The following is a 20,337-nucleotide window of genomic DNA, read 5'->3' as shown; positions in this document are numbered from 1 at the left end:
TCTTGAAGACACTGATTAACTTGCTCAGGCGTGTTTGATTATGGTTAGAGCTAAACTCAGATTTGAGGATCCCTGTCTTAAAACTTGCTCAGATTGGAACAAAACGCCAACATCTGCAAACAGAAATCAGAGATTTTAAATTAAACTAATTCCTCATCAAATTCTGAGAAGGCCAATTTTTGTATGAATGTCTGTTGTTTTATTTTTTTTTATTATTTTAGGAAGACAAACTTGATAATTAAAATTGAGAATTAGGATGTACCAATTTTTTTATTCTACCCAATACAGATAAGCATTTTTAATAATGTAATAATATAAAACAATGCTAATATTATGACTCTAAAAACAAAATCAGCTTTTTAAAATTTTAGTGAATTTAGTCATTATTATGGCATTGTGCAGTATGGAAAAAGTGGTTTATTTTCAGATTTGCTAAAGATTACATTTAACTGGGATATTAAACTCTTTGTGTTTAATGATTTAAGGACTTTCCCCCCAGGTGTTTTACCTGTAGTTTTACATTTGTGTTTCATTACATTGTGTTTAGTGATAACAATAATGTCTGTAAAATTATTATTATTATTTTCTGACCAATTATAACAATGAAAAAATATAACAATAAAACCAGCTGAAAACCAATTTTGTATCATTGAATCCTTTCATAAGAAATCTTTGTCTAAACTCTAGATCTCCTGAGCTACAAAAGAGCAACATCTAAGCAATGCAGCTTTCCTCTTAAAAAGTTAGTAGAGGTAGAAGATTTAGCTTAGAACTGTGTACCTGACACAAAGATCTAATCATTCACACCAAAAAGTGCACCAACATTTAAGCAGGAATAATTAAATCTTATTCATCATCACAGAGACTCAACACAGAGACAGACTCTCTCTCTCTCTCTTTCTCCTCGTGGAGCGATTACACATCCGACAGGTGCTCTCCTTTCGGCCAGACTGCTTTGAGGGACAGCAGCAACTGTTGCGTCCACCTGTCTTTCCTCTTTTCTTTTTTTTTTTTCCTTTTCTATTTAGATTATGTGAAAACAGCTTCACACTGAACACATTGCGCTTATTGGTCACTGAGGGTTTGATGTCATGTTAGAGTATCAGGATTTTAACAGAAGATGAACTCTCAACAGTCAATGTCACTGGCAAGGCTGATAATAAATCTGTCACTGGAAGTTCCATAGGAACACACACACACACACACACACACAAATCATGCAATCACATTAACGCAGCCCTGCAGGGCCCCCTAGTGCTGCTGAATTGCCACTAAAAGAGCACGCATACCCATACACTTCTTTGATATTTGACAAGTTGTGTTTTCTTTCACTCTTTGCTGAATGCCATCCAAAACATTTGCTGACTGAGGGTTTTAAAAAAATATTGATGACTCATGTTAAACCACACCGATTTTTGTCTTTCGGATGAAAGTATCCCTTCCCCTGCAACAATTAAATGACTAGCTAGTAACAAATCATAGTTAAAATAGGTACAAGCCCTTCCATATCTCCAGCCCAAATTTGTTTCTCTAGGGAAAACGTTAACAGTAAAGATTACTGTGCTTTCATCAAGTGTACATAAACTATGTCCAGCTCAATAAATTATGCACAATACTGAAATATTTCCAAAGCTAAATGGTTTAACTAAGCTGGTTTGTTAAACTCCGACTCGAAGCATTGATCTCACTGGGCTGCTTGCTGGAGTAAAGCTAAAAGGTTTTGGCTATGGCAGCGTTCTGTGCTGAGTTAGAGGTATTGCTATGATGTATATCGCTCTCCTGAGAGATGCCGAACACATGCTGTTGCATGAACAAGCAGCCTGAAACATGACAGAATGACATTTGGCCTCTAGTTTCACTCCAATACTGATTTTTTTAAAAAGGGGAGGACAGAGGGAAATGTAAAATGCTCACCAAGGAACAGAGCCTATGACATCATTTAAAAACACACATGCACACAACACACAGAAACTTCATAACTCAAGATGTTCCCGCTGCTAAGACGGGACAACTTTAGTCCGGCTCTGTTAGTGCCACAGACATAAATGATGTCTAAAATCTTATTTTAGACATTTCAAGGAGAGTTGTGCTGTTTATTTTTTATTTTTTAAGTGATCAGACTTTCATGTGATGGGTGATAAAACAGGCAAAACTCTAATTGATACAGGGCGTTTTATTGAGCCCGGCATTATAATAGGTATTAACATGTAGATAAACACTACACAGAACAATTTGGGTAGCATTGTATAGTTTTGCAAAACACAAAAATCTAGCTTGTTTATCATCTATTGTTTCAGAAGGGTGGAATTGAAAGCACATTTCTGTAATTTGGCATGATCTACTCAGAATGGAAACACTCCACTGTTCTGTTTTTCTTCAAAAGGGGAGGCGCCCATAATCAGTGTTCAAGGTTTGAGATTAACAGAGGAATCTTTCAGGTTTAAGTCAGTTCAAGAGCTCATTTTTCTTATTTAGAACGCAAAAGATATTTCACAAGAGATGCTCATAACAAGGAATATTTCCAGTTCATTTCAAGTTCTGGTTATGCATGTGGCATAATTTAGATTTTTAAAAAAAGGTCCTGTCCCACCGTTTCTTTACAACAAGCAAAAATATAGGTTATAGTGAACTAAAACATTCACCATTTTAATATTGTATATCCACAATATATAAATGTAATATTTGTTAACATGATTTTAGTGTAAAGCTTGCTTACTATCCTTTTCTACATGAAATTATATTCAATTTTACATCTTATGTTGCTCTGACAACATACAGTAACATCTAAAATTACCACAAAAATGGTGACTTTAAGGATCAAATAATACAAAAGTTTAACAGAACAATAATTTAAGTGCCTTCATAAAATTACACAATTCACATTTCTGCTTTTAAATCCTCAAAAAATTATCCCATTCCAGTTGTTAGTGATTCATCATGACCTTGATTGATGCCCTTTATTAAAGAAAACAAAGGACGAGTCAAAATTATTTTGGTGCTAGTCAAACTATGCCACATATGTTGTCAATTGAGCTTGTAATATTAACTACTCAATGGTGATTTGATTTGTAAACAGGTTTGAGAATAATTTTGTTATGGTTACTCGTGCATGGTGCAGACAAACACACACACACACACACACCTGGACTGGATATAATTCAAAAAAGCAGATTGCTTATTTCCCTGCAAAGGAAACAAACATGTTCTCAGAAAATTAATCTTTTCTTATTTGAGCTTTACTCCACACTCACATTTGTGATCAAAAGCACCGCAACCTCATGTTTGCCAAATGCGTAGTGATATTTTCCTTGCTCATTTTCTGAGTGCTTTGCTATGAGAGGTCCCATACCTTTTGATAAAGCATACTGAGAAAGAGCATGACATTTACCAGCATGCGAAAACACACACACACACACACACACACATCCACATCCTCATTTCAGACTCTCATATGCAGGGCATAGGTAAATCCCATCACACCGGCTGGTAGATTTCTGTGTTTTATATATTCAGGGACATCGACATAAAATACATACCCCTACCTGCATAAAATAATATTTTACCAAATGTTTGGAATCATCTTGGAAATGGGAGGAAATGCTTTCACTCTTGCTTTGCACCTTTAACAGGAAACATACAAGCATGAAAGAAAATCCCTTGCCTCTCAACACATCAGTTTATATCTTACACATCAATCACAGGCCTGGCACTGGCACAACACTAAACCTGGACCACAGGCCCCATAAACCACAGCTCATTGATATAGACTCTGGCATGAGCACATTCATCTTCTTCCCAGTTCACATATGTTACTGATCACAGCAGAACCAATCTGATTTACACACCCTCATCCCTTGTGTACGAAAGGGTCAAAAGCCGAGATTCTAATTATGGTTAATTCAAAGTGCTTCTGAAATTGTGACGATATGTTGGGGTTATAATGGTGGGATGCAAACACTGCAGAGCTGGAATACAGTCAAGGATGGTTTCAGGTTTTAGCATTCATCCTTTATCTGTATGGAATATTTCTCTCACCTGGCCTGAGGCGTTCCAGTACTAACAATATTGCCATAATACAACACCAGCTGTCACTATAAATGCGGAGCTGGTTGTCACCATTTTTCTTTAAAGAATATTTTTTAGGATAGGTGCATGCCATAAAATCTTGGCTGCAAAAAAAATATATATTGGACAGTTGCCACTGTTATTGCCTATAGGAAAAATATATAGTTTATTAAAGGCACATTTATATTTTGTGACAACTTGCCCCAAAACAAAAGATATGTAAAATTATAAAAAGAACTGGCCCCTTTCTTATTCATTCAGAAGTGTGAATTTGAATTGAGCTGTCCATGCCTCGCAGGAAGTGGGAATAGGTTTTGAAAAAGAGTGACAGGAATTTGAATTGAAATTCGAACGATAATAACCTTATTGATCTTTAACACTGGTTTATAGATTTGATAAATTATAGGAAATAATTAACTATACATTTCTTTTTACACTTTTTAAAACTTTCAGACTATTATTTCCCAAAAGATAGGATTAATTACATTATTAAATCCTGTTTGCTGACCCTAATTCAACTTTAGTTTATATTAAAGAATCGAATGGGAATTTAGAATTTACAGTTTGAATTCTCAACTCAGTTTTGAATGTTACACAACCCTGTCCAACGTGCTCCAATATACAATGAGGACTTGCTATTATTTAGCCTATTATAGATTTGTAAACAATACAATAATTATGAAATCGTAATAATGTATAAGATATGACATCCCAAAAAAAAAAAAAATCTTACTTCTGTTCTTCATTTCCTTTCTATTTGTCTCTTTACATTCTGCTCACTAAGGTTTTCTTTTTAAACATGACCTGCACTGTGGTCAGACACACAACCCCCGTAATGATGGATCTGCCAGCCTGCATCTATGGCTCTCTGGAGAGGACCTAGTTAAGACAGATTTGCACCCCAGGTCACAGAAACTCCAACTGGGCATGTTAGCCAGCAACAGTAGGCCTCCTCATCCCAGTGTTTAACCCTTACCCATGGCATTAATACAGAACAGGGTGACGTGTGGTGACCACTCTTAACTGTTCTATGATATTAGGACAAAGAGAAATAACATGTTTAGTGACAGCTTAAAGCTTAAATCTGAGAACCTAATAACTTTAGGTTAAATTAAAGAGCATTAATTAGTCTCATATGTAGCAGGGACAAATTACAGCAGAAAAAATAAATTGTGTGTGTGTGTGTGTATATATTATAAGGTACAACTGACATCAAAATTTCAGCAAATGTTATCTAAGGTCTCTGTACATAGTTATTTGTCCTTATAGCCATTTATTTTGTGGAATAGAACACACTGAATCTTCACCCTGGTGATCTGCCTCAACAGGGAAGGTGAGTGGCTTGCCTGAAGGACTCACCCAGGATTTTTACATTAACATCAAGACTCCAGCTGACATTCTTCATGAGCCAAGCAAAAGCCCCCCACCGCTTTTACACCTGAAGCTCCTCTCTCCATCTCTCATGTTTTTTTTTCTCTCAGAGAACAAAAAAAAAACCTGTTTTCTTTCTCTTCTTTTTCACCAGAAGGTATGTATCTGATCTTGCCAATGTCAATGTCACCCAACGTTGCATAAATAATCAGTAAGTTATCAGAAGATGACTGTAGCAACATTATCCCAAACATTATATATTTATATATATATACATTTATATATATATATATATATATATATATATATATATATATATATATATATATATATATATATATATATATATATATATATATATAAAAATGTGGATGTTATGTTTATTGTTTTAGAAACAAACCGTTTTTTACGATGTACAAATCAATCTGTAGCAATATTACATTAATGTCCATTGTTCATGACACCGGTTTCAGCTTTCACCCAGATGAGTGGTCAGCATCTTCACTGCTGACGGGAGATTTGAGGATATATCAAACCACAAGATGGATCAAATGACCAATCTAAGTCAAGTATTTCAGAGAGCCATATAATACAATGAAACAATCTTTAATGAGGCACCAGAATGTTTAAATTCATAAGGCACTTTGACTTTTAAATATACATTTACATTGTCGTTTCATTGGTCCATCAAAGAGGGCATGACTGAAGAGCATCATGTTAAAGCATATTCAGATGCACATACGGAGATAACCAATATATAAGGTAACACTGATCCTGAACATCTGTATGCAGTTTCAGTGGTAAAAGATCTCATAGATCTTGCCTGTAGCTACAGACTGTTCTCTAATAACCAATAAAAGATCACTCCAATCAGTCTAATGCTAGAGGAAGCCCTGTACCATCCAGACAGCTATTGGTTTAAATATCAGAAAATACACATCTTCAAAAGATGACATCCAAATATTCTTTAATTCCCATTTCTGTTCTGGCTTTCATTTCCTGCCCTAGGAGAAGGGCGTGTTTGAGTGTGTAGACCTGGAAGCTTGAGCGGAACGTCACATGGCTCTGGTTTAGGTGGAAAATCAAACACAGTTGTGGGCAGGCACCGATTTAACCAAAATAGGTGCTTTAATCATTTTTATGGATAGTGGGAGTTTACAACCTTTATATGTATTTATGTACTCTCAGACTAGGAGAGACACATAAATCAAGCGGTCACTGCAGGAGAGGAGGAGATGGAAGGACAGAAAAAGAAAGAGAGAGCAAGAGAAAAGAGGCTAAAACAAACTAAATCTGACAAAGCTTTCTTAGTTTACCCTAACTTCACTTTAAATCATTATATATCTGACAAAAGCTTCATGAAGTGAAATTGTATTATTTATAATTGCACTGAAGGACTCAATATTTACTCTAAATGTGGGTGGGATAGGGTTGCCAAAAGCCAGGTGATACACCTTCATTAGTTTAAATGAACAGAGCCCATTAGTCTCCTTTATTACAGACTAATTAGGCCATTAGATAAGGGCCAGGTGTTGGCATGCAAAAAAGAGGGCTTTTGTCACCTTAGAGTGAACTTTGTTGTGATGGAACTCAAAAAGCTTTCTCCATCCCTCCCACACAGAGTATTTTACAAGTCAACTCTGACCGCTGCAGGAATAATAACAGGGTTGGTTTTGGAGGTTGAAAATAAACAGGACGGGTCCTTGAGCTGTAAACCTGAGTTGGGAGTGTTGTTTTTGTTTCCATGGCTTTCGAAGCGCCACTGAGAGCTCATGGAGAATTGATTGTGTCTGAGTCACTCCCTCCGCCTGGTTACGAGACCTTTTTGTTTGTTTTTCGTCCATTTGCTTGTCGGGCCCAAAGAGGTACGTCTGACCCCTTTGTCTCCCCTCAGAACACATACACATTTTGGCAATTAATAAGAGGCATTGATTCACACTGCTGGGGATGTGTGTACAAATGTGAGTTTTGGGGATATGGGGTGGGATGTTATGGCACCAGCATGCTAGAGTAAGCACTAGGGGAGAGTTGATGGATAACAATGTGCAATATCTGATTTGAGGGTGTGGAAAGCGCTGGAGCAGTTGAAATCAAGAGGGAATTCAACAAATTGGATTTCCAAAAGGAGGTTTATAAGTATACCTGGAGAAGTCTATCCGTCAGAATTCCCACTGAACTCAATGGCAGTCACTCAGGTGGCCCAGGATGCTGCAGAAGTTTGGCTGTTTGGTTAGATGGACCAATACAAAAGCCTTCATGTAGCAGTGCAAAGGTCAGGGGTTCAATTCCTAAATGCATGCACTATATGTTTGCAATAAATGTGAAAATCTATAAGTACGCTACAGAATTCATAGTTTTCGCTATTTGAAACATTTCAGTTCACAAGGACCACTACTTGATATTAAATCAGAATCCAACATGCTCACTCATGAGAAAAGACCGTTCTGTGGTAATTCACCCTGCTGTTAATACAAGAAAACTGTGAACTAGAATGTATAGAGTTTGGGGGGAAAAAAGAAAAGGTGTTCTAAACTCTCTCCCATAAATCATTTTTGCTGGTGTCCCTTTGAAGTAGCTCTCTCTGTCATTAAACTGGAAGTGCTTGAGCCCTTTCCAGAGAAAGGGAATGTAGAAACGGCACGAAAAGAAAGAGAGAATCAGAAATGCCACAGCTGTAGTGATTTGACCCACAAGGAGCATCTCAATGGTAATGTCACACCTTTTACTTTTTTAGCATTTTTTTTTAAAGCAGCTTTTACGTGATCGAACAAAAAGTTACAGGAAAGCTTATATAAAATATATAATTAAGCTTATATATTAAGACTTGACATAAAGAAATAGAGACTTTTAACAGAGTAGTTAAATTATTAATCAGCTATTAATATCATCGTGCACTTCTGGATTCAATATCATTTCTGCATATTGCACATCGGCTGTTCTTGAATAATTTCACCTCATGTAAGAACGTTTGGGCCTTGTGGGGCACCAGAAACACCAGCCATCCTGTTTGTAGAACTGTAATTACTTTTTAGATCATATTATGACAAATACGTTTTTTGTAAATTGACAAATTTCAAGTGTCAGCTTAATTTTTTGTTACAAAACACATATTTGCCAGAGATAAGCGCTAAAGCTAGTGCACTGGAAATCATAAGAATAAATTGGAAACAGTATTGAATTGTTCAGAATTCTCTGTGTGCTGTAACTCAAAATATAACAGAAAGTGTGGATGAATTGAGTTGGACTGGCTTTTGATAAGATATTCAAAAAATAAAATGCTGGACTGATCACAAAAAGCATGAGCCCCTGTATTATCCTCTCCTACACTTGACACCCCGTGCACCCACCAAGGTCATCCACTCATAAGGCCGGCTGTGGAAATAGAAAGCAGCAATACAGCTTATGGAGACTAAAAGCAGGGCGATACAGATGCCAGTTCAAAAGACTAAACAAAATAGTTATGTGTACATGAGGGAGGTATAGCTATCTATAAAAGAAGCAGATACCCAATAAACAGCACGAATGGAAAAAACAGCACTGACAAAGGGCAGAAAATATCATTTTGATCTGTTACATAAAGCAATCTTTGATGTCCTAAATCTGGCATAAAAGAAGTCAGTGAATGTAAAAATATAGATGGTCATCATATTCACCAGGATCCACTCTTCTGAATCAGCCCCTTTGGCTGAACGCGAACCTATTCAACACCGGGCTGGAGGCTGGCAGCATGATGGCCGGCAGCCAAATGTGCTAACTGTGCAGCAAGAGATTGCAGAGTCTCCACTGTGCCAAACTGTGTTGAAATTAACCCAGTAATCAGAAACATTATGTTCTTGTGGGGAGAGACCACGCGATTGGCAGATGGCTAAGAGCATTAGAGACATACCTGCCAAATGTTAGCCTGCTCTCTCCTCCTGGTGTGAAAGCCATTGTGACGAGGAGAGAGGGGCACCCCTGTGTGTCTGCAGCATATGGTGGGGTAAATATTGACTGATATTATAATTACGAACAGCATAATCTAATAATTAATCATGCACATGCTCACATATTCAATACTCAAGCAGACACATAATGGAGGAGAGCCATTTGAACATTAGGCATGAGACCTGTAGCTGTCTATTGTGTATACTTACATTATGTTTTTTAATCTTAATCTTTGATACTATAATGCAAACCATGATTAATGAAGAATCACTTACTGTTTCTCTCTCTCCCTCGATTTTTTTCCCCTTTCTTTCTGTTCTGTGTGGAAGAATACTGCAGGATGAACATATTGTGAACATATTCATTCACATTGATTTGATCCATTTCAGGCTTTTACTCACCTTAGATCAATAGATTGCATAAGTCAGGAGAGATAATGAGCTTCGGTTTCCCTCAGAAAGAGGATGAGAGAGCCCTCTGAACAGTCTAATAGACTACTGCAGCTGAACTGAACCTCAATATAATTAAACAACTTTCTGTGTTCAATAATTTTCTTTGTGGTCTTAGTGGTAATAATGAGATAGCAATATTATTGCATTTGGAATACATTATGCGTGGATTATGGATAATGAAATAAAACGATAAAACATTTGACTTTAAAAAAAAAAAAACTTTTCTACGAATGATTTGAAGATATGAGAGAATGTCAGTTAAAATATATTATCAATTGTACTATATCTCCCCCTGCTGGTGATTACAGTTAAACACATGTAATGTGTGTAATGTGTGACATGAGCTCTATGACATTTAGTATATCTACATATAATTAAATAATAATATATTATTATCATATATTAGCCTTGTTCCTATATTGTTCCTTTTAACAAAATTATAAAAGCCAATATCCAAACATATTTGCCATATATCAAACAAAAGGAAAAATTGGGGGAAATACTCGGGTAAATAAAGTTTTTAAATATCAATGCAAATAATACAGAGTTGACTAAATGTATCAACGATACGCTCAATGTCAACAAAATAAAGAGGAGAGCAAAGAAATAACATTAATTTGCTAAATTTAAAAATATAAAAACAGAGACGAGGAGAAGATTAGACAAAGGAAGATATGACCTTAACTTATACATCAATTAGAGTACAAACTTATCTGAGGTCGTTCTGCTTGTTTTCCTATTTTCTGAAGATGAACCGATGATACTTTTTAAATTATTTCAAAATGAAAGAAAAAATTGGTTTGTTGTTGATTGAGTTACTCTGTGGATAACCAATATGCAAAGAAAATACATTTATAACACATCAAGCATTGTTTTAGTATAGAGTTCATCTTCATAGTGTTATAAAGTAGTGTAATGGATCTAGATAAATAAAGTTAATAAAATAAACCAAACCGCGATGGAGTGCAAAACGTCAGAGGAAGTGACGTAGAGAAGGTCCTCTCCTCAAGTGTGCACGGTATTATGTTCCACGAACTTTCCCACTGACAGACATCTAGCCTTCCCTTATCAGAACTATCCTGACCGAGATACCCATGTTTAAATCAATTTACCCAGTTTTAGTGCATATAAAAGTGTACGCACATACTGACTCCAATGTCCGAAAGACCCCTGACTCTGAATGTAAACACGTCCTGACGTGACGCATGCGCACTGAGTCAAACGCAGTCGTATGTTGGGGACATTGTGCAGATTCAAGCCTGAAATGGGGGACAAACAGCAATAAAAGTAAAGTAAGAGGCTTATACAAGACGCTTTTCTTCAGATCTTTAGGATTTTACCCTGGACGAACCAGTAAATACGTAAGAAATGCGGCATGGATTCAAACTCATTGTGTAGCGAAAGCGGTTTAATAATCTCTCACCTCGTTTGCTAACAGCGGCTAGCTAGCAGTCAGGATCAAAATGGAGGTGGGCTATTTATTAATAGCTCAAGTTAAAATGGTTCATACCTCTTGAATGATATGCATCATTGCGTTTAGTTAGCAGATTCACACGGAGCTTCAGTATTAGTGTAATATATGTGTGCAAGTCTTCACCCAAGTCCAACCGATAGTGAGCTGCAGTGATCTGCTGTTTATGACCAAGCATCTGATTTCTACTCCGTAGACAGTTTAATGTGATAAATATATTATGTGAATGGTTTTAATGTATTATTTAGTCTATGCTCTCCCAGTAGATTTATTTCAACTTTGTACAGAAGGTTTGGTTGCATATATAACGTTAGACAGGAAGGATATGCTTCTTTGCGTTTTCATATTTTCCCAGCATTCAAGGGGATCCTCAAACAATGATTTGTAATTTACATATCAGTCACTTTGGTGTAATATCGATTGTTTTTTCTTTTTTATGTGCAGGTCTGCAGACACACCTTGTTGATATCAACTCTATAAGAGCCATGGTTCATGGGGTAGAGGTTTTTCTTCGCCATGAATATGCGACCCGAATGCTTTTCTAAAGTGGGATTGTACTCCGATATCTGTGACTTAAGTTCATCTCAAACACGACACCCAGTTAGTGTCCGAAGAGAGATTGGAAATTCTCTTGGTGACACTCAAGAGAGGACCAGACAACATCTGATCTTGGACAAGACTGGGAAAGCCGAGCGGACTTCACTGCCTTTAAAGCCTGGAAGAGAGTTGGCTGTCGCTTCAGAGGCTGGCTCTGTGGGCACAGAAACACTGTCATCTCAAGCTAAACAAATGGGGGGTGAAGGCACCCCTGTAAAAAGTAAAACTCCTCTTGGACAGACCAACGCCATTGATAACAAGCCAGAGTTTGTATCCATGAATTCACATAGTAATTCGAGAGACCCTGTGGGTGAGAAAAGCACCAAAGGGTTAGAGACTATGGGGGTGTCTAATGAACACTCGGAGGGCAAAAGGACAAATATGAGGAAGATCACTAGTCATCCTCATGCACAAGCCACTTGCCTTAAGCAACTGCTTTTGCTTCAGCTGGACTTGATAGAGCAACAACAGCAACAGCTGCAGACAAAAGACAAGGAAATAGATGAACTCAAATCAGACAGAGACACGGTATGTATGCGACCATTGACGTCAGTTACAATTTTTTAGTGAGATGCATTAAATTGATCGAAAATGACTGAAAATATTTATAATGTTGCAAAATGTTTCTTTTTAGATACATGTATTCATTAACACTGAATGCATCCTGATACAAAGTATCAGTTTACATAATCCGGACAACTATTTTTAACATTATAATGAATTAAAAATATCAGCATTTTAGGCTGATTTGCGATTTCTGTCACTCAAGACTGGAGTAATTGCTGAAAGTTCAGCTTGCCATCGCAGGAATAAATTACATTTTTATAAATTACATTTAAAATAGAAAACTGGTATTTTAAATCGTAAATATGTTTCACAATAATACTGTATTATTGATAAATTTAACCTTGATGTGCATAAGACCCTTCTTTCATTCCCTAAACTTCCATTGTTTCCTTTGTCAGGCTTATAATTTTTTTTTCTGATGTATTTGTCGTGCTGTTAAACAGTTGCTTGCCCGTATTGAGCGGATGGAGCGCCGTTTGCAGTTGTTAAGTAAGGAACCTCGTGACAAGAGGCTCTTCCAGCCACTGGAGAGATGGGTTCCTGACACAGATGACTTTTGGGAATCAGATTTGGCTCACAGCCCACAAACTCAGGCCAAGTCAGGTGGAAAAGTGCAAAAGAGGTAAGAATGGGGAAACTCACCTTTTTCCTGTTATTTCTTTTTAAATTGTTCTGTCTTCTCGTGGCTTCTGCTTGACTGATGTGACCTGTAAATATTCTGCCTAGGAAGTTAAGCTTGTCAGACACAAAGATGCAGAGGTCAAGAGGGAAGTCCTCTAGAGTGACCCCCCAAAAACTAGAGACAGGAGGGACATCACCATGTCAGCGTGAGCTGCGAAACAAGGAGACCCCGGAGAAGACGAATGTTGCAAAACCATCCGGACAGACGGACCAGCAACCCGAGGGAGAAGACAGCAAAGAAACGGAGGATCTTCCGTACATGACAACGGATGAGATGTACCTCTGCTGCTGGCAGCAGCCTCCAGCCTCTCCATTACGGGACGAGCCTCCAAAGAAAGAGGAGGATGTCACAAGTATGTACTTGGCTCAAATGTACAATGATAGCTCTACACATTGATTTACAAATTGTAATGCAAAAAAAATATTTCCTCAGTCCCATCATGGAGGGAGAACATCATGGAACCCCTTCAGGAGGAGGATGCGGTTGACATCCCAGAAGTAAGAGTCAGCATTTACATCATATATGTGTAGGGTGAATACATACGCCCTTCATACGGGACACGTCCCAGCCAGGATTTAAATAATGCCTAAAACATCTAGAGCAGTTTGACCAATAACATGCAGGTATTGTACATAATCGACCAATCGTGGGGCTGCGTGTGAGAAGGTGAGATCTAGAGGGAACTATCAAAGCGATGCAAATATGCACACGTGTTTGTTCGTTTGTTTGATCGTCGCTGCACACAAATCCAAAAAAAAAAAAAGTCCGCCACAATGCTTCAAGTCAAACGAACGAACAAACACGTCAAAGCATAAGGAGCCTTCTGCTCTGCTCTTTATAGCTCTCATGAATGTTACACAATGATCAACCTGCACAGTGGAAATAGCCAAAACCTGGATATTTCAGGCAATATTAAAATCCTGGCTGGGACGTGTCCCGTATGGTCACCCTATATATGTGTTGCACATAAATCCAAGACTCTTAAAGGGATAGTTCAAACAAAAAATTGTCATCATTTACTCCCTCTCATGTTGTTCCAAACAAGTATGAATTTCTTTTTATCTGTTAAACACAAAAGAAGAATGTTTGGAACGCATGCATGTTTGGAGTAAATCGCGACAGAATTTTCATTTTTGGATGAATTTAGAGGTATAAGGCCCATTAATCCACCATTTCCTTTTTCTTTAGAATCTTGATGACGGTGTTTTTCTGAAGCGGCACGCAAAGTTAGAACTGGATGAGAAGAGACGAAAAAGGTGAGTTTCATTTCTAGATCTGTGTTTGTGGGATCGACCCGTTTTTTAACCCTTTGATTTGAGTTTTTCCACCCTTTGATTTGAGTTTTTCCATGCACATTAAAAACATTCAATAGTTTGGAGTTGGGAAGATTTTTTATTGAAGGATTTGAAGTCTCTTATGCCCACCAAGGCTTCATATATTTGATCATAAATACAGTTAAAACAATATTACAATTTTAAATAGATTGAAATGATCTGAATTCCTGTGAGGTTTTCAGCTTCATTTCTCCGGTCGTCAGCGTCACATGATCCTTTCTGTCACTTTTGATCAATTTAATGGATCCTTGCTGAAATAAACACAGACCTTAAAATTTGAAAGGATTGTGTATGTCTACAACACAGTAGATGTTATGTGTAATTATACAAGCACATTTTGTTTAATTAAAAAAAGCATCAAGTGAATTATGAGTTGTATTTACTTGAGACTAAAATTGATCAATGATCTGTTAAATAGTCATCTGTATATGCTTATTTATAATAAGATATCAGTTCCAGTTTGTGGTTAAATTAGTTCCCTTAAACGATTAAAAATTTGTGGTGAGTTCTATTATACAGTTAGTCTAAACTAACTTTCTTGGTAGATGGGACATTCAGAGAATACGTGAACAGCGTATGCTTCAAAGATTGCAGCAGCGCATGGAGAAGAAAAAGACGAATGTTCAGGAGAACGAGCCAGAAGTGTCTTCGTTTTATCCTAATGTGGACAATGGTATGATCCTTGGATTCAGTTGCCAAAATATTGTATTCATGAACAAAAAAAAAATACATAAATGACAATTTCCTTCCTCTTGTACAGTGGAGGCTATCATGGTAACTCCCTTTCTGCCAGTAGTGGCATTTGGTCGGCCTTTGCCCAATTTGCCTCAACAGTAAGAGTCTTTTTTTCTTTTTGAAATATCTCCTGATTAACATACAGCTGCTTTTAAGTACTATTAAGTGTCATGTAATGATTATTTGTTTTCTTCCAGGAACTTTGAGCTGCCCTGGCTTGATGAAAGAAGTCGATGTCGCATTGAAAACCAAAAGAAACAAACTCCCCACAGGACCTGTCGGAAATGAGTCACAAACAGGTCCTGGGCACCAAACAGAGGAGTGTTCTTTCATGGGGTTAAAGGAAGTAAAGCAGGGTTTGTTCAGTCAGGGAACAGGATATTAACCCATCATTATAGTTTTGAGTCTGCCTGCACAGAGAAAGTTTAGGTGAGAAGAAAATGGCAGCATATTACATCTGTACATTTCATTGTGCCCTGATAATAAAGCACCAACTGCCCAGCAAACTGCTATTTCAGTTCCCTCACAATCAGTGCGTGGCCTTGATTTAATCCTTTACTTGTAGTCCTGAGGCTAAATGATATTGATTATTGCAGGCTCCACCGCAAATACTGTTTTAATGTGCACTAATCTGTAGTTATGGAGTATTGCTGCACATTTGCATGTAACGCCTCGATATTTGTGTTGAGAATGACTTTAAAGAGCTGGTTTTGTTTTTGCAAATGTAATTGTGCATGAATGTCTCGGTGAAACTTATGCCTAAAACTGTACATATTTTTGCAAGCATAGCATAGTCATTTAGAAAGAAAAAAAAATGGTCAGGATTACAGTAAAGATGTTCAGACGTTTAGATGAATGCCTGATGTAAAAGAGCAAGTTAGAATTGTTTGTATGGCCGTTCAGGTGTCCGAATCGGTTCAGCATCCCATGCAGGTTTAAGGACAAAGCCCTTGACGTTATTTTTGGATCAGTTAGTTGGTCTGTTGATGTTGTTTTTGATGTACCGCAACCTTCTGATTGAAAATACAGTATATTTTACACTTCCATTGTCTAAAAACCTTATCCATGTCCAGAGGTGTTGCTTGTCATTATTAATTTTGCTTAAATTTAGTTCCTCATTGGATTTGTTTCAGGGCATTTGTGAGATTTTTTTTTTTGTTCTAACTCAATAGTGATGATATGATTTTGTGTGTAAATGTGTTGATTTTTGAGCACCACACATAAGGATTTTTTTTTTCTCCCTGAACGTCTATAACTGGACCTCTGTAAATTTCTTTACTGACACACATTGGCTGTAAATAAGGAAAACATTGCTGTTATTTTTTTATTTAATGTCAGAAGTGTTGTTTGTTCAGCATAGATATATTGATAGCATTATTTACGAAATAAGATTTTTTGTTTTTCAAAAAAAATAAAAACTCACTCCGTGATTTTTTTTTTTTAAATTGACACTGTTTTTCATGTCTCGTGTCCATCTTTGTTCTTACTATAGTATTTATGTCCACAAATCACTTGATTTGGCCCTTAGCATTACAAAAATGTGATCTGGGCAAGACTGTGAGAATGGATCACATTTATTCAAAACTGAAGATTTAACTATTTTGTTTAACTGTATTTTTCAAATATTATATAAGCAAAAGTCAATTTGTCACAAAACTCGGATACTAGTTTGGAAGAATTACCCATGTGTGCAACAGTATATGTGGCAGCTATTGTAAAACAAATGGAACATCAAATATTACAGAACACATCTGATCACGTCATGGTAAGTGTGAAAAATATTTATTGAACCAAAAAAAAGCAAAATAACAAGAAATACTTTTTTTTTTTCAAAATATACCACCTCTTTTGATTCACCACAAGATAAATACACTAATATTTCATTTTAATTTTCATTAATAATATTTTGTGATAAAAGCATAATTTGTAAAACTGCTTCCAAGTTTTTTTCATAATTAAATGAGCAAAGTTATTGTTAGATGTTGCAGTGCAAAAACTTAAGAGTTTATGAAGGTTTATTGTTTACGGATCAGGCCTGGGTGTAAGAACTAGTGATTCAATCACTTTGAGAAAAAAATAATTATATATAAACCACCACATTTATTATACGAAGGTATTTACCACTAAAAGATCAAGATATATATTATTAGAAGATCATGATAGTATTTTAAAGGTAATCATCTGATGTACTCTTATATGAACAGATTGAAAACTGGAGTGACTCCATTTTGCACGATTTATAAAAAAGATCAGTATCAACATTGTTTATTAAAATGAAAATATGATGTGTGGCAAACCAGTTTTTATAGTAATGAAATACTTAGTGTTAATGTTTCCTCAAAAGATCAAGTTGGATTCTTGGGGTAACAGACTCTTTGTTGATTTCTCCTTTAGAAAATGATTTGTCTAAACGGAAGGCTTGAGATCAGTCGGATGCATTGCATCTTCATTTGGGTTAAGCGTTTGGTAATATTTATACACCACATGTCATAAAAGAAGACAGTAAAATTAAAAGGACGCATTAAAGCGTCTAATGTCAGAAAAAAACAGACATCATTCACATCCGCCCTCTTTTCTTTGCATCAGTCTACATTTTAGTGAAGCCAGCTTTGCACAAACAGTTCCGAATCAAAACCTTTACATAGAGTCCTTTCATTCTCAGTCTCTCCTGAGGTTGTTCAGCCTCTCCTCCAAGTCAGCATCGGCATCCGCCAGCGTAGCCTGCGGTTCAGCTTTCTTCCCAGCCGCAACTGAAAGTTTTCCTCCAGTAGAAGGCAGGTCTGTTTCAAAGAAATAATAGAGGTAATATAGAAACGACTTCGGAGTGTAATTTTATAGCAAGGCAACTGTGCTGTCTTTTTTGCTTACTTGAAAGTTCGTCAGAAAGATTCAGACCCAGCTCATCCAGAACTTGAGAAACCACGGCATCACTACAATCCAAGCAAAAAGAGCACATATCAGGCTAATTTATTATTATCATCCATGGGGAAACCATGATATTTTTTTCTGAATTGTGATAAAGTTTAAAAGACCAGCATTAAATCAAATAGAAATCTTATGTAAATTATAATTATAAACGTCTTTAGTAATAATCTTTTTCTCACCTCTCCTCTTCATCGTCTTCATCGCCCATTGCATCGTCAATTGCATCATTCATCATCTCCTCCTTCATGTCCATGATTTCACTTTGGCGCTCAAACTCCATCATGATCTTCTGAATCTGTGGCAACTTCAACTGCATTGAGAGGAAAATGAGTTTACATCAACAAATGCATATCAACAAGCTGTCTGTTGGCAAGACAAACAAAAATTGAAATGCTACAGCAGATATACCTGTCTGTTCATGGTGGCCATAGCTTTGGTGACTCCTTTCATGGCCTGCGCCATGCTGTTGTTTGATTTGAGGGTTTGGATTTTAAGGCTGACAGCTTGAATATTGGCTCTCATCATGATGAATTTCTTGACATATCGTCTTGTGCGCACCAAGTCCTTAGCCATGATCTTTACAGCATCCTGTCAGAAAAAGAATATTGTTTTCTCTCCAGTGAGACTCCATGCCTGGCAGTGACACCTGGATGTAAATTTAAAACTCTCCTTACCATCTGTCCTTGTTTGGCCATTTTCTTAATGTCAGCAATTATTTTCTTTTCCTGTTGCTCCAGTTTCTGGCGTTCTCTGTCTAGATCTCTCATGGCTCTATTTAATGCTCTCTGATTCTGTCTGAGCATCTCCTCTGGAGTCTTTCTTTTTCCAAACAGGAACTCCATCTGTGTGTGTGTGTGTGTGTGTGTGTGTGTGTGAGAGAGAGAGAGAGAGAGAGAGAGAGAGAGAGAGAATGAGAGAGAAGAACAGACTGTTAGAAGTTTGAAGGAAAATTTGAAGGGTTTCTATGATCTGATACAAATCCAAATGGCAATATGGAGACAATTAAGTCCCAGAAAAGGAATTCAGATTTCCACACGCGATTTGGTGACAGCCACGTGATGCCATGACATCATAGTTTGCAGGTATGTCATATGAGACTATTATGTGAACAATGGGTTTCTACAGCTACTGTCGAATTAAAATATTTTATTTTAATTGTATTTCATTATCTATGAATCAAGTTGCATCACCCCTACTGAAATAGCGGTCATATTGTTATTTCTTCGAAATTTAATATTGAGAAAAATTTGAACACACCCTATTATTCAGCTTATATTGGTCCTATCAGTGACAATGAACCGAGCCATTTAGCACAATGAACACTACAACTTTCTCGAAACACTCAAAATGACAACGATCATTTAGACTGAAACTTTGAAAAATAACATGTTAAATGACTATTCGTTTATAAAATGACCAATATCCTTCACAAATAACAATAATACTGAATTCAGTTGCTAAAATTAGCTCAAGAAAAGAAAGAAAACCCGGAGGCCTATATTGATCTCGTGTTTACCTTGTCTTTTCTTTATGTGGAAACGTCCACCAGAGATACCAGAAGCTGAACAGGCCAAATATCACGCCGTCGTATGTTTCCTCGTTTCTTTATTTAAAGTTACAGTTCGTCGATCCACCCGATTGTTTTCGCCACTCTAACCTCTTCCGCATATAAATGTCAATACTTCCTTTGTATAGGTCTGCGTCACAGGAAATGCGTCATACAATACGTTCCACAAACTTTTTTTATTATAATAATAAAACTATATTTATATATATGTATCTCTCTCTCTCTCTCTCTCTCTCTCTCTCTCTCTCTCTCTCTCTCTCTATATATATATATATATATATATATATATATATATATATATATATATATATATATATATATATATATATATATATATATATATATACATACATATATATATATATATAAATATATATATATATATATATATATATATGTATATATGTATCTCTCTCTCTCTCTCTCTCTCTCTCTCTCTCTCTCTCTCTCTATATGTATATATATATTAGAAAGGTAGTTAGATTTTTTTAAAGAATATAATTAGAATATTGAGTGCTTTAGCAAAAGTTAAAGGGTCAAAAACAGAAGATGAGCAATATAATTAAAAACAAACAAACATCTCGATATTACCACCAAAACACTTGTTTTGGATGCTAAGAACAAATGTGCATTATGATCATTAGTGC

At 36.5% G+C, this 20,337-nt stretch overlaps 2 protein-coding genes across 4 annotated transcripts; one reads left to right on the top strand and one right to left on the bottom strand.

Annotated features, from left to right (window-relative positions):
• The first annotated feature begins 10,963 nt into the window (after positions 1 to 10,963).
• On the top strand, positions 10,964 to 16,242 carry LOC127969193 (male-specific lethal 1 homolog). 3 transcript variants are annotated; one of them, XM_052570992.1, is made up of 9 exons: positions 10,964 to 11,099; positions 11,728 to 12,408; positions 12,891 to 13,069; positions 13,174 to 13,481; positions 13,562 to 13,626; positions 14,318 to 14,385; positions 15,009 to 15,136; positions 15,224 to 15,296; positions 15,396 to 16,242. In XM_052570992.1, the coding sequence occupies exons 2-9, from the start codon at positions 11,800 to 11,802 to the stop codon at positions 15,484 to 15,486; spliced, it is 1,521 nt and encodes a 506-aa protein (XP_052426952.1). In that variant the 5' UTR covers positions 10,964 to 11,099; positions 11,728 to 11,799; the 3' UTR covers positions 15,487 to 16,242. The 3 variants fall into 3 exon arrangements, with proteins under 3 accessions (XP_052426952.1, XP_052426951.1, XP_052426950.1); XM_052570991.1 differs by having other exon boundaries at positions 10,970 to 11,104; XM_052570990.1 differs by having other exon boundaries at positions 11,015 to 11,173.
• Positions 16,243 to 16,963: 721 nt separating this feature from the next.
• LOC127969194 (charged multivesicular body protein 2a) lies at positions 16,964 to 19,808 on the bottom strand. Its single transcript, XM_052570993.1, has 6 exons — positions 19,640 to 19,808; positions 18,798 to 18,965; positions 18,532 to 18,711; positions 18,303 to 18,433; positions 18,067 to 18,128; positions 16,964 to 17,978 (listed from the first exon to the last, which is right to left on the bottom strand). Exons 2-6 carry the CDS (start codon positions 18,963 to 18,965, stop codon positions 17,857 to 17,859), a joined length of 663 nt encoding a protein of 220 aa, XP_052426953.1. The 5' UTR covers positions 19,640 to 19,808; the 3' UTR covers positions 16,964 to 17,856.
• Between the last annotated feature and the right edge of the window lie 529 nt (positions 19,809 to 20,337).

Source organism: Carassius gibelio, chromosome B12, assembly GCF_023724105.1.
Source record: "Carassius gibelio isolate Cgi1373 ecotype wild population from Czech Republic chromosome B12, carGib1.2-hapl.c, whole genome shotgun sequence".
In the NCBI taxonomy this organism is placed as follows: Eukaryota; Metazoa; Chordata; class Actinopteri; order Cypriniformes; family Cyprinidae; genus Carassius; species Carassius gibelio.
The sequence above is the reverse complement of the archived record's forward strand: the minus strand, read 5'-3'. Positions and strand labels throughout refer to the sequence as shown.